The 13,351-nt window shown below is 38.7% G+C and overlaps 1 protein-coding gene across 10 annotated transcripts in view; it reads left to right on the top strand.

The window, feature by feature from the left end:
- Positions 1-13,351, top strand: part of WDFY3 (WD repeat and FYVE domain containing 3) — a 325,380-nt gene that overhangs the window by 211,332 nt on the left and 100,697 nt on the right. For all 10 annotated transcript variants that reach the window (XM_067557105.1, XM_067557104.1, XM_067557103.1 and 7 more), the window contains 5 exons: positions 1,785-1,858; positions 1,962-2,123; positions 3,304-3,398; positions 9,634-9,754; positions 11,369-11,586. In XM_067557105.1, the coding sequence (XP_067413206.1) occupies positions 1,785-1,858; positions 1,962-2,123; positions 3,304-3,398; positions 9,634-9,754; positions 11,369-11,586 (670 nt within the window). The remainder of the gene's footprint in view (positions 1-1,784; positions 1,859-1,961; positions 2,124-3,303; positions 3,399-9,633; positions 9,755-11,368; positions 11,587-13,351) is intronic.

Raw genomic sequence — 13,351 nt, 5'->3', positions numbered from 1 at the left:
AAACTTCCATATGCATTTCATACAAAAAGAACCCCAAGCTTGCAGTTTTAAACCAATAAAAGTAAAGTAATTCAGAGTTAAATGCTATTATTCTACCCTTATTTTATGCTATTGTAAGAAGAATTGCAACACAAGTTATGCAAGATAATACATAGGAATTTGATCATGCACTGAGTCCTCTCTGCATTTTATCTATGCGAAACACGAGCTAAGCTAAAAATCTTATTTCTGTAGCATTTTGTTTTCATCTTAATTGGGAAGCCCAATTTTCAAATGTTAGCTCCTTAATAGAATGTTCTATCTTGATCAGATCAGCTCTTAAGGCATGGAAGTGCCCACTTTTCATCCGTATGTGTCAATGTAGGTGTTTAAATACTCATTTGGAAACATATTAAGGAGACTCTGTGTGAAAATCAAGCTTATTTGTTCCTGTAGCATTTCCTTTTAATTAACTTTCATGGAATTCTTACCGCCCTCTCATTAGTACCAGTGAGGTGCTTTGAGATTCCATTAAGATATATTATCATGCATCAATATATTAAAATTATGAATAAGTAACCAGGAAATATAAAGTAGAAGCTTTGACTTCAACCTTTCACAGGTGATCCACAGAAAAGGAAAAATGAGTTTGTTCCCCATTTTTGCTCATTTAAAATATGGTAATACAAGTATTGTGTACCTTTTAAGGTTGCTCTTTATATTATATCTAACCTAAACCAAAAAAAGCAAAGATATCAACAGATTGAAATACCCCTACCACAGGCCTCCACTTCTGAATCAGAGAAACAATAAAACTGTTTGAAATTTTTGGTGCAAAATTTTTTTTGGCAAATTGTCTTTATTTTCCAGAAAATGAAAAAATTTTATAGAGCTCTTTGCAACTTTGTATTGTTTTTGTAAAATAGTATTTTTTAACCAAAAAAAAGCGTTTATTCAAAAAAATTTCAACAAGTGTTATTCTTCTGCTGCTTCAATAGTAGATTTATTGAACCAGTTGAACAGATTAACATAGAGTAGAATCTTCAGCAGAGAAATGTCTCCTTTCACAAAGAATAAGATCTTCATCAAAATAATGAGTATTTTTTGAAGATCCTGCTGTGTTCATAAAAAGAACCCTCTAAACAGTTTCACCGAAATAATATATTCAACAAAGTAACAGCTATGGTGTCAAAGATTTTGTGCTCCATGAAACTGCTCAGTTTGTCACCTCTGCTTTGTTTTTCATGAAAGACTCTGAGGACCACTTGAGAGCTAATAAGTTTGATATTAAAGATCCAAAAAAAAAGGGAAACCTAATTAAATAAGAGAAGTAGTTTTGATTAGACTGTAGACTGTATACAGCCTTGTTTTTGTTTTTAAGCCCTATTGAACAAGCAGTAGGGAGACAATGTCTTTAAGATTTAACAGCCTGACTACTTCATTTAGAATTGAAAAAACATAGTCTGCTTTAGGTTCTCCAAGGGAGATCTCCAGCTAAACAGGGAAAAGAAGACTTTCTCTTCCCGATACTTCCAAAGTTAAAAAATGCAAAGGGCAAGAAAACCCATATACCAGAACTGAAAAAAACCTTTCAAACTTTTTTTAAATTCATCACAAGGAAGCCAAAAAGGGCATCCTTGTTTTTTGTTCATTGGTAGGCCAGCCTTAATTTTTTTCCCCCCTAAAGCAGTAAGCCAGGATTTGTATAACTCTTGGTATATTTAGTGGGATATTGACTTTTTGTTTAACTTAAACAAGAAAATAGATTTATATACAAAATGTACCCTGTGTATTCTGTATTTCAGGTCTGGCTTCATGCACCATATGAGCTGCATCTTTCATTATTTGAGCACTTCATTGAACTTCTCACAGAGTCCAGGTATTAGTTGACACTGGCGTCGTAGGAAGGCCTACGGGATAACAAATTACACAAATAGACAGAAGATGTTCTCTTTGTTCATTAAATCTTTTCTCTCTTTCAGTGAAGCCTCAAAGAATGCTAAATTAATGAGGGAGTTCCAGCTAATCCCCAAACTGTTGCTGACTCTTCGAGATATGTCTTTGTCCCAGCCCACTATTGCTGCAATTAGTAATGTACTGAGCTTTTTGCTTCAAGGCTTCCCCAGCAGCAATGACCTGCTCAGGTAGCATGAATGTTTACTAACTTATTTTAAAGATGCTGGTGCTTCTGCAATAAACCTGCTGATAGTAATTCTTTTAGGGTGACTAAAGTAAAGAATTTATGAATGGAAGAGTTCCAGTAGAAATGGCAGCACCAAACATAGAAAATAGTTTAAAGCCACTGCATTGACTTACATCTTAAGTCTAAGTCAAAACAGAAATGACTAAATATTGATATGCCTTAAAGTGTTATATTGGGTAGTAATGGAGAAACACAGTGTTCTAATTCCACAGTTACTATGAGAGATTATGAAAATTTCCTGGATATCTAGTCTGTGTGTCATTTCTACTCAAATTGAGGTGTTTTTTCAACCCATAGAGTTGTCCTACTGCTCACCATTAAAATGCAGTATTTACCAGTATTTCTCACTCTTATCTGAGAGACGTACTTCTAGATAACAAGATCAATTGTGTGATAAGATAAAGTTTGCCACTTGTGTGTTATGATATTGCATATGGGTAGAAAGTTGCAGTGTTTTGAGTATTTTGCGGCATGGAGGCTGATTTTGCTTCTTCTGCTCAGTAAAACCAAAGATGTCAGTAGGATCAAACATCTTGCGTGGCTCCATTTTTACTATGCAGGACAGAATTTATTCAGATAATATAGGGCATAGTTTTAATTTTACTACTAAATGAACAAGTTGTAATATTTGGTTCCCTGTTTCTACCACTCCTCATCGCCCTCCGACTTTCTTTGTACCTCTGACAGCAGCCAGAATCTGGGTGGCATTTCCTAGAATGTTGTCACAATTGAGAGATCCAGATACACCATCTCAAGGAATGTATAATAGTCTCTGAACAATGATTGTGCCCTATTACTATCTAACATTCCTTTGGTTTGGATCTGGAGGTATTTCCAAATTTCCTCTCTTAAAACCTAGCATCTTAAATGTTTTTTTACCTGTTAAGTAAGCAAGTACGCTAGCAAACTGAATGGGTTAAAGTGACTGCATTCTGATTAGCATATCAATTGTCCAACAATGTTAGATTGAGGCAAACTTTGTGAGTCTTTACAAGTGATAGGATTAACATTTTTGTTATATTTTCCTCTTTCTAATATTTTTACTCTATTGGATGTAAATTATTGACATATTTAAGTTTATCTGTCACATAAGTACACATTGTAATTCTCTATCCATAAAGGTTTGGACAGGTCATCTCTTCTACTTTGCCTACATTTGCAGTATGTGAGAAGTTTGTAGTCATGGAGATAAACAATGAAGAAAAGCTTGACAGTGGTAAGTAGCTTCCAGTGCTCGAGAAATAGCTGAAGAGAAATAATCATCTGGGAACATTTTGTGTGCTTAAATGCTCTTAAATTGTTGTTGTTGGTATTCTCTATATTTTAATTCCAGTGTACCTGGCTCCAGCTTAAGTAGCTATGGTGCTTTAGTTTTAAATGTTGTGTGCAAAACAAGCAGTGCAAATATAAAACCTGTTTGTATCGGCTCTCATTTTGTTTTCCTTCACTTAACACTATATTTTCTTTCTGTTTCTTCCCACTCATTTCTTCAAAACAGTTGGGCATCTCCACATCTTAAATGAAAGACAGATGACTGGTTTCATCTGTCCTTCAAATGTAGCATCTCTTTCACTCAATAAAAGGAAGTGAAAACATCAGTTAGTACGGTCTGATATTTTTTCATGCAGAAAAAATAATTGCCTATGTCTCCTCTGCAAATGAACACTTTAAGTACTTTTAAAACATTTTTCATTTAAAGCTACAGACATAAGAAATTCCAGTGAAACTGCAGTCAACAGGTTGAGGCAGGAAAATGAAGCCACTGTGTAGTCCTGGCATCTTAAACTTCCTTCTGTCCTGCAATTTCCAAGATCTTATCAAAACATAATTAGTAATTATAATTAAAAGGTGCTATTACAACAGTACAGTTGGAGTAATATTGATGGTTCAGTTGAGAAGGTATTAGAGAATATGTATTATACTTCCACCTCTGAACTTTTTCTTTTTCAAATAGTGTCCCTATAGGTGCGCCACTGTAGGTGTGTCTGCGCCCCCATGCTGCCGGTCGAAGAACTTTGGTAGCAGTATGTCCCATCCGTGCACGCGCTGCTCCTTGCCTTCAATGAAGCTAGCCAGTGTGTGAAGGCATTCCTTCCTCAATGCCTTCTCAACTGCCCCTGTCTGGAGACAGAGCTAAGAGCTGTCCATTCGTGGAGGTGGAGGCAGAGAAGGAAGACACTCCTCAAGCTCATTTCTCATCATCCTCACCAGACAAGGTGGTGATGCCCCCTCTACCATCCATCGCTGATAATTTTAAATTATTCTAGGTCCTAGCTCAGGGAGTGGCAGAAAGCCCTGCAGATACTGTTGCAGGAAGTGACTGAGCCTCACCACAAATTGGTGGACATTTTACACTCTTCCACCTCTGTCAGAATGGCCCTCCCAGTTAATGAGGCACTCCTGGACCGCACCGAAGTCAAATGGCAGACTCCTGTGTCCATCCCATCAACATGCAAGCGGGCGGACAAAAAGTATTATGTGCCTGTAAAGGGCGCGGAATTTCTATTTTCCCACCTGCCTCATAAAACCATTGTGGAAGTGGTTAATTCTAGGGGCTGCCAACACCAGTTTAAATCCACCCCGTATGACCAAGACGGGGAAGGTCTGGACCTGTTTGGCAGAAAGGCATATTAATCAACCGCCCTCCAGTTCCACCTAGCAAATTACCAAACCTTGCTAGCAAAATACAACTACCAGAATTATATGAAACTTGGTTCCTTTATTGAACAGCTTCTGGACTCCCATAAAAACCAATTCAAGGCCATAATTAATGAGGGCCAGTTGGTGGCTAAAACATCTCTTCAGTCTGTATTAGATGTGGCTGACATGGCAACATGCTCGATTTCCACAGCAACTGTTATGAGACAGGCTTCATGGCTGCATTCATCTGGCTTCCTTAAAGAGGTCCAAGCCAAGTGGAGGATGTTCCTTTTGAAGGGATGAAGTTATTTGCTGAGAAGACTGATGCGTCTCTTTACATGTTGAAGGATTTACTGGTGACTCTTCAATCAATAGGGATATACACGCTGGCCTACAAGAGAAAATATAGTTCTCAGTCACTGTTTAAGCCCCAGTCATCACAATACACATCTCACTACTCATCACAAAGAGCTTACAAGCTGAAGAGGAGGAAACCGAGGTTCTCTAGGCGAAAGTAATTGGGACCCCAACCGACTGCATCTCAATCCTCCACCTCAAAGCATAGTTTCAATAGCGTGATCAAGGTGACAGTAGAACACTCCTTTTATCCTCATACTGGAAGACCTCACCTGTCCTTTCAGAGACTGCTTTACCCCATTCTGCAGCACCTGGGAACCTCTGATAAGTGGATACTGAAAATTATTCAGAATGGATATGCCATCCATTTCTCCTCTCTTCCCCCCGCCACCCCCCAAACACCTTTCCCCATCCCACTTCAGGGACCTTTCTCACAAGAGTCTGCTACCTCAAGAGAGAAACCATCTCATCAGCGTAGGAGCTATAGAACCTGTGCTGTACATCTCAAAAGCAAAGACTTCTACTCTCACTACTTCCCTGATACCAAAGAAAAAAGGAGATTGGAGATCCATACCGGACCTCAGAGCTCTCAACAGATACATCAGAGCGCAGAAATTCAAGATAGTCACCCTATCAGCGATCATTCAAGCATTAGAGGAAGGAGATTGGTTCTCAGCACTTGACCTTCAAGATGCAGAATTCCACACTTCCATCATACTGAGTCACAGGTGTTACCTCAGATTCATGCTGGGCCAGGACCACTACCAGTACAGAGTACTCCCTTTTGCCCTCTCATCGGCCCCCAGGGTATTCTCCAAGCCCCTTTCAGTAGTGGCAGCTCACTTAGGCTCTCAAAGCATTATGATTTATTCTTACGTGAATGTTTGCTTTCTCAGTGCATGGTCCTTCACAGAGTCCCAACAAGTCACTCAGGCCACATGGAACCTGTTTCTCAATCTGGGCCTACAGATTGATGAATAAAAATTGAGCTTAACACCGATACAGAGACTGGAATTCATACAGGTGCTCCTATCACATCACATATTTTTCAGTCTCTCCTCATTGATAGAGACAGTACAATCCAATCCAGAAATTTTGGCCAAATGTTGCCTCCAGCACATCAGTTATTGCTCATGCCAGATTACCCATGAGATGCCTTTAAGATGGTTAAATTTGGTTTGCAGGCCAAACAGAGACAACGTAAACAAACTTTTGTCGATGCCCAGCAGGGACAAGCAATCCTTGGACTGGTGGAAGGACCTGGCAAATGTCTGTACAGGACTCCCATTTGCTCAGTCTTCCCCATCTCTACTCCTGACCATTGATGCATCCCTCATAGGATGGGATGCGTATCTCAGTGGTCACACGACACAGGGTCATGACAGAAAACATGGCCTGCATGTATTATATAAACCAACAGGGAGGTGCCAGGTCTCATCCCCTCTGTGTAGAGTCACTAAAATTATGGAACTGGTGCATCTCCCTCAACGTCCTAGTATCAGCAGCCTACCTACTGGGAATATACAACACGATGGCCAACAGTCTCAGCTGCAATTTCCCACATGACCATGAATGGGAAATAGAGTTGGTGATACTACACGATATATTCCAACAATGGGAGGCACCAGTAATAGACCTGTTCACTATTTACTAGAATAAGAATGTTCACTGTACTTCTCCAGAGCAGGGATCACTCAGCAGTCTATGGGAGAAGCTCGCCTCTTTCCTTGGGACAAGGGCCTTCTCCCACTCCCTCTATTACAGAAGGTCCTGTTGAAAATAAAAAAGAAAGCAAACATCATACTGATTGCTCCCATCCGGCCGAGACAAATATCACAGCTGGCATTATGTCCAACGATGACTCTCTCGATCAATCTTTACCTTCTATGTCAGAATGAGAGGCACACTCTCCATCCCAATTTCCAGATTCTGCGATTCAAAGCATGGCTCCTTCATGGTTCCAGCACATAGAGACATCTTGCTCTGTGGAGGTACAGAAGGTGCTGTTACATAGTAGAAAGGAAACTACTCATCATACCTACCTTCAGAAATAGAAGAGGTTCCAGATCTGGTGCCACCCCAAGAGTGTCACCCCTAATGCAGCCTCCCCCCCCCCCCCCCACCAGTTGTCCGAGACTGCCGTTGACTTTAAAGAAATTGGGACTCTATTAGTTCTCTGAAGGTTCGTCTGACAGCAATTGCAACCTTCCACCAACGGATAGAAGGATATTCAATCTTCTCCCACCCAACTAAGAAGAGGTTTCTTAAGGGCATAGCAAACGTCTTCTCACAACCAAGGCTCCACACTCACCAATGGGATCTCAACTTAGTGTTAAAAGGACTGACTAGACTACCATTTGCACCCATGGCCACTTGTTCACTAACTCACCTTTCCATGGAGATTTCATTCCTCATCATCACCACCACCTCTGCCAGAAAGAGAGGGGAGATAGTGGCTTTGATGGTGCATCCCCCTTTTACTGTGTTCTTCCCAGACAAGGTCACACTTAGACTACATCCAAAGTTTGTTCCCAAGGTGACTTCTGCATTTCACATGAAATAGCTTATTCAGCTTCCAGTCTTTTATCCGAAACCTCATGATAATCCTCTGTATGTTTGATGTGAGAAGAACCTTGGCCTTCTATTTGGACAGGACAAGAAATCACCGAGACTTTTCCTCTCTGTTGCAGATAGGTCAAAAGGTACAGAGATCTCAGATCAGAGACTCTGTTAAGTGGGTTTCTGGCTGTATTAAGCTGTGTTACCAATTATGTAAGGTAGCCCCCCCGTCCTCAATATCTATGCATTCCTTGTCCGCCACCTTCTCCAAGGGTATCCGTATATAAGAAATCTGCAGAGCGGATACCTGGGCATCTGTACATACCTTTGCAGAACACTATGCCATCCTGGGGGATATGGCGACAGACACCAAATTTGGTGCCACAGTATTATCATCTGTATCAAATTGTACTCCGAAGCCCTGGCCTTCATTGATGGGTACTACTCAGGAGTTACCTACAGTGGAGCACCAAAAGGGACACTATTCAAAGAAGAATAAGTTACCTTGTGCAGTAACAATGGTTCTTCAAGATGTGCGTCCCTATGGAGGCTCCATGACCTGCCCTCTCCCCTCTACTTTGGAGTTTTAGTAGTTGACTGTGCGGTAGAGGAGGAACTGAGGAGGGATATCTATGTATGATGGCTAGCCTCTTGGCAGGCTAGGAGCAGTGCATGCGCAGGCGGGACGGACTGCTTACCAAAATTCTCCAATCAGCAGCGTGGGGGTGCAGACACACCTAGAGTGGAGCACCCATAGGGGGACACATCTCGAAGACCCATTGTTACTGCACAAGATGAGTAACTTCCTCTTTCTTTCCTCTTATTTAAAGGAATTTGCCTTTAGTGTTTATGGAAATCCTTTGTTTAGCATTACAAGAATGTTTTATGTGTTGGGTGAGAAGGTGCTGGGCATGTTTTTCTTCCTTATTTCCAGCTGCTAAATTGCATTAAAAGAGAAGTAAATAAGTAAATGTCTTCCTAGCATTATTTTTAAAGTAAGTGTTTGCTATAGTTGTCATAGGGATATTATACAATTCAGTGAGTCAGGGAGGTGATTTTGGAGACCATGAATCGGTGGGCAAGTGGATCTTAAGGTCCATTATTAAAGTTTGGTCCATGCAAACAAAATGCTTGAGAAATTCCTGTTTGCAGTAGATCACTCCCACTCTTCATTCTCTGCAGACACCTATCTCTGGATATCTATGCACCCATGCTCTATTTTAAAAAATTTCTTCCCTACTGTTAAGTTTTTCTGCAGAATGTAAACACCTCAATTTTCTCTGTGTGCACGCACAAAGGCTAGAATAAAGGAAGGTACAGTAGAAAAAAGTAACAAACACTAACAAAAAAGTGACCCTTAAGATTAATCTGTCAACTTATTACTTTAGCCCTTCTATCCTTACATCTTCCCTTATATGGGTTCTTGTCACTTTAGATTGTAAGGTCCTTGGGTGATCTTAATTTTGTCTGTAGAGCACCATGCATGTTTATGGCTCTGTAGGACTAGTAATCAGTTAAGAATTTTATACTTGGAATAGCTCTGTCTACTCCATGCACGATAATGGAACTTTTTTTCTTAGTGGTGGCGTTTTGCAACTCTGATACATCCCGTATCTACAGTGTGCAACTGTGATATGGAAGTGGTTACGGTGGTATACTTCGGAATCTGTGCCTAAAGGAAAATAAAATTAATTTTACCCCTTGCTTATTTTGCAATAGCAGTTTGTTTTCCAGGTTGCATAAAAAGGAGCATAGATCCAAAATGTGACCATATTTTGTTTTTTTCTTCAACGTGTTCTAATGGCTGATTTCATTATTTATTTATTGCTCTTGTTTAGAAATATTAAAAGTTATCTGCTTCATATTTCACTTCATTCCTGTATTTTTATGTTTAGGAACAGAGGATGATTTTGGAGGCCTTGTTTCTGCTAATCTTATTCTTCTGCGAAACAGACTTTTAGATATACTTCTCAAACTTGTATACACATCTAAAGAAAAGACAAGTGTTAACTTGCAGTAAGTACAAATAACTCATCTGATGGAGAAGAAGAAAGTGACTGTAACAGTGGGTTTGATTTATGATAACAGGTAAAGAGGAAGAAAGTCTGCTGAGCTCTACTTTGCTCACTAGTTATACTGGTATAAATCCAGAGGAACGCCATGTACCTGAGTGAAATTATTCATAATTTACACTGGTGTCACTGAAAGCTGGATTTGGCTTTGGCTACACTAGAAAAATTCAGATCTGTAATTCTTCAGCCATGTGTTCCACTCTGTGGTAACAAAAATGGTGGTAGACACAGCATACCGGTATTATTTACTATTGTGTTATCCAATTTTGCTCTGAGACTTCCAAAAAACATCATCTTTAAACAATGTTTAAACAATATTGTGGTAAAAACACCCATACCCTGCCTCAGCTGTGAAGTCCACTATTATTGCTACCACAGGTTGGAGCTGCACTGGAGCAGAATTATGTGGACTCTGCCTAAGAGAAACAAAAGTTTTAATTTTTATTTCATCAATTAACAATTGCAGTGATTCCATCTGTTCGTTTTTAAAAGTAGTAGGGAAGGAGATAGGGAGGTGTTCAGCTATGTGGCTACATAGATTTATTTTTTAAATAAACCTTTTATCTGGACAAAACCAGGTTTGGGCTTTCCTAATGCTCTCTTTAATGCTTTATTTAAAACTTTATAAAACAACTTCATATGCAATCATAAAGAAAATAAAAAATATAAAAAGACAAGCCATCCACATTCAGAGTGAGAGGGCAATGAAGTTCCAAAAAAACATACAATTTTAAATACCAGTCTTAGTGTAAAAAGGTTCTCAGTAACTTCATTAATTCTAAAATATAAAAATATACTTAAAATTTCAGATGAGGACCTGTTAATTTATAGTTAATGAAACATTAGTGCCATAGAGGAGACAGAAAGGGGCTTGTACCCTGGGTCGAGTTTGGCTCTTCTATTTTAGAGGATTCTAACCATCACTGTCTGGCTGCACCAAACCAGCTTGATGTATTTTTGTGGATTATGTAGCATATTTAAATTCTGCCATGGCTTTTAGACAATAAATCTTAAAATCCAAACATAATCTGGGTATTCATCAATTTAGGTTGTTCAAGTATGTCCCAAATACGTAAATAATATATTCTACATTTTTTCCCCAGAAGTTTCTGCTTAACACTTTCCTTTTGCCTGTGCATGGCACAAAAATTTGGTGCTTTCCACTTCTTTTTGCATAATATCTGTATAACTTCATAACCTGTAAGTGACTCACATAAGAAAGTTTAACTTCCCAAATTAACATCACACAAATTTTAGAGTAATCTTAAAGCCAACTGTAATAGTTCCAATGACTATATTCTCATTCCTCCCATCCCACTGAACCAAATACTGACAACTCTGTAGTAGTTACTGCTAAAGAAATATGATTAACAATTCCTTCTTCTGTAGCAGATAGCACTTATTTGAGAAACCAGTCCATGCTTTGACAAACTTGAATTTTCTCTGATGTTCTTGTCTGCATTTGTCTGATTTTGGAACTTTTGGTTCTTACCAGACTATCCATTGTAAGAAATCTTTAAATATTTTACCCTTTTTTTTTTTTTTTTTTTTAAATTAGGGCATGTGAAGAACTTGTCAGGACCCTTGGTTTTGATTGGATAATGATGTTTATGGAAGAACATCTGCACTCTACCACGGTCACTGCAGCCATGAGAATTCTTGTGGTCCTGCTGAGTAATCAGCCTGTTCTCATCAAGTTTAAAGAAGGTCTCAGTGGTGGCGGCTGGTTGGATCAGACAGATTCTGTGCTGACCAATAAGATCGGCACTGTGCTAGGTATGAACTTCCAATGATGATGATTTAAGGATGTCTTTTTGATATTTTTATCTTCTAAGAATTGTATGTTACTATTACAAAATTTGTTATAGCAAACAGAGTGTGTTAGTTTTCAGTATTACAAGGTTTGTCTTCTGGATTTTCCTTGGTTGCTCCATCCCATAATTTGTTCAGGCTAATGAATTTTGGTTTTCTTAAGTGAAAGGGAGATATTTTACAAACTACTATTAAAGTGGTATGGCCACCACATGATGCAAGTTTCAGTACAATTTTTTCTCTTAGGATGAAATTGCCCCCTCACCAGTCTGCACAATGCCCAGATAACTAGATTTTTCTAAGGTTTGTGGGCAACTGGATCAATTTTGAACACCTCCTGCTTTCAGTGGTTTACAGCAGAGGATGTTTGATTACTCAATCTGATTATTGCCCTCTCCCTAGTGTTACTGCTCTGTTTGTGTTGTTTTGCAGGCTTTCAGCTTTTGGGGGAATTTCAACCTAAATGCCAGCATATAGCATTTCCTTTCATTACAAATTTGATTCTTTATAGATAAAGAGTGCTAGTTGTGCAGTGTAAATCATCTCAGCGGAGGAGGAGGACAAAGACCACCTTAAAGCTTGTGTGGATGAGAAAATTGCACTGGTTTAACTTAAGGTGTGATTTTAAACTGATTTAGTAGAACTAGACCAAAAGGCTGTATGGACAGTCATATTTTGGTTCAAATGGGGCTTGTTTTGGTTTAGTTTAGTTAATTAAGAGCAAGTTTAAACTAAACTGAAGCTCATTTTTAAACCAGACAAATGTATCCACATGGGGGTTTGCATCACTTAATTAAATTTGCAACTTTTGTGTGTTGAGAAGCCTAACTCTTTTAACTTGTTAAAGTGGTTTTGAATCAAGATGAAAGGAGAAAGCTACATGCCTAATACTAACTGCTTATGATTTTTTAAGAGTAATGTTGTCTTACAATTTAATTTAAGGGTAGGATTTTCAAAAGCAGTCAGTGTTGGTGTAACTGCTCCTCTTGAAGTCAATGGCAGTTGAACTCATTTTACAATGGGATCTTTAGTGGCATCCCTTCAAGGGATAGCAGTGTTCTATTTATGAGGCTGGTAAACAACCGAAATTGGATTTCAGACTCTGTAACTAAATCACTGTGTGACCATGAGTAAGTCACTGAAACCTGTCTGTTACTTCATGCATAAAATATATTTGATAAAGTTCACCTGACTTGTACAAAGTACTAGGTAATCAAAAAATGAAAAGCAATATGTAATTTCTCTGTCTTTGTCTGATATAATTATTAAAAGTATTGTATCAAAAACAGTAAAGATAATTTCTTAATTTCATTTAGTAGATTAAGAACATTCATTCTGTTTTCCTCCTTTTTTTTAAAGCAACTGTTATATAATCCTTCTAAAGTGTCTGATTATTATATACTATGCCAGTAAATACGTAAAAATGTTTAATTAATCAGCCTGGTTTTCAGAGAGAAGTTTTAGTAATAAGTTTAAGTGACTAATTCTCAGATATTTCAAAATATTAAAAGCAGTACAATTGATGAGTATTTAGTGCTATCCTCTGACTCAGTCACGGTTTTTCCATTGTTGTGGAGTCACTTACTGTGTAAGTTTTATTCTAAGATTTGGTCCACTGAGGGTATGTCTACACTGAAGGCGGCAAAGTCGCCGCTGTCAGATCGACCTATCTGGATCGATTGAGCGGTCAGTGAAGACCTGCTCAATCAATCCAGAAGTCGACGCTGGT

This window comes from Emydura macquarii, unplaced genomic scaffold (assembly GCF_026122565.2).
Source record: "Emydura macquarii macquarii isolate MOO-44397 ecotype Brisbane River unplaced genomic scaffold, CSIRO-AGI_Emac_v2 contig_1790, whole genome shotgun sequence".
In the NCBI taxonomy this organism is placed as follows: domain Eukaryota; kingdom Metazoa; phylum Chordata; order Testudines; family Chelidae; genus Emydura; species Emydura macquarii.
Note: the sequence above shows the minus strand (reverse complement) of the source record. Positions and strands in the feature narration are given on the sequence as shown.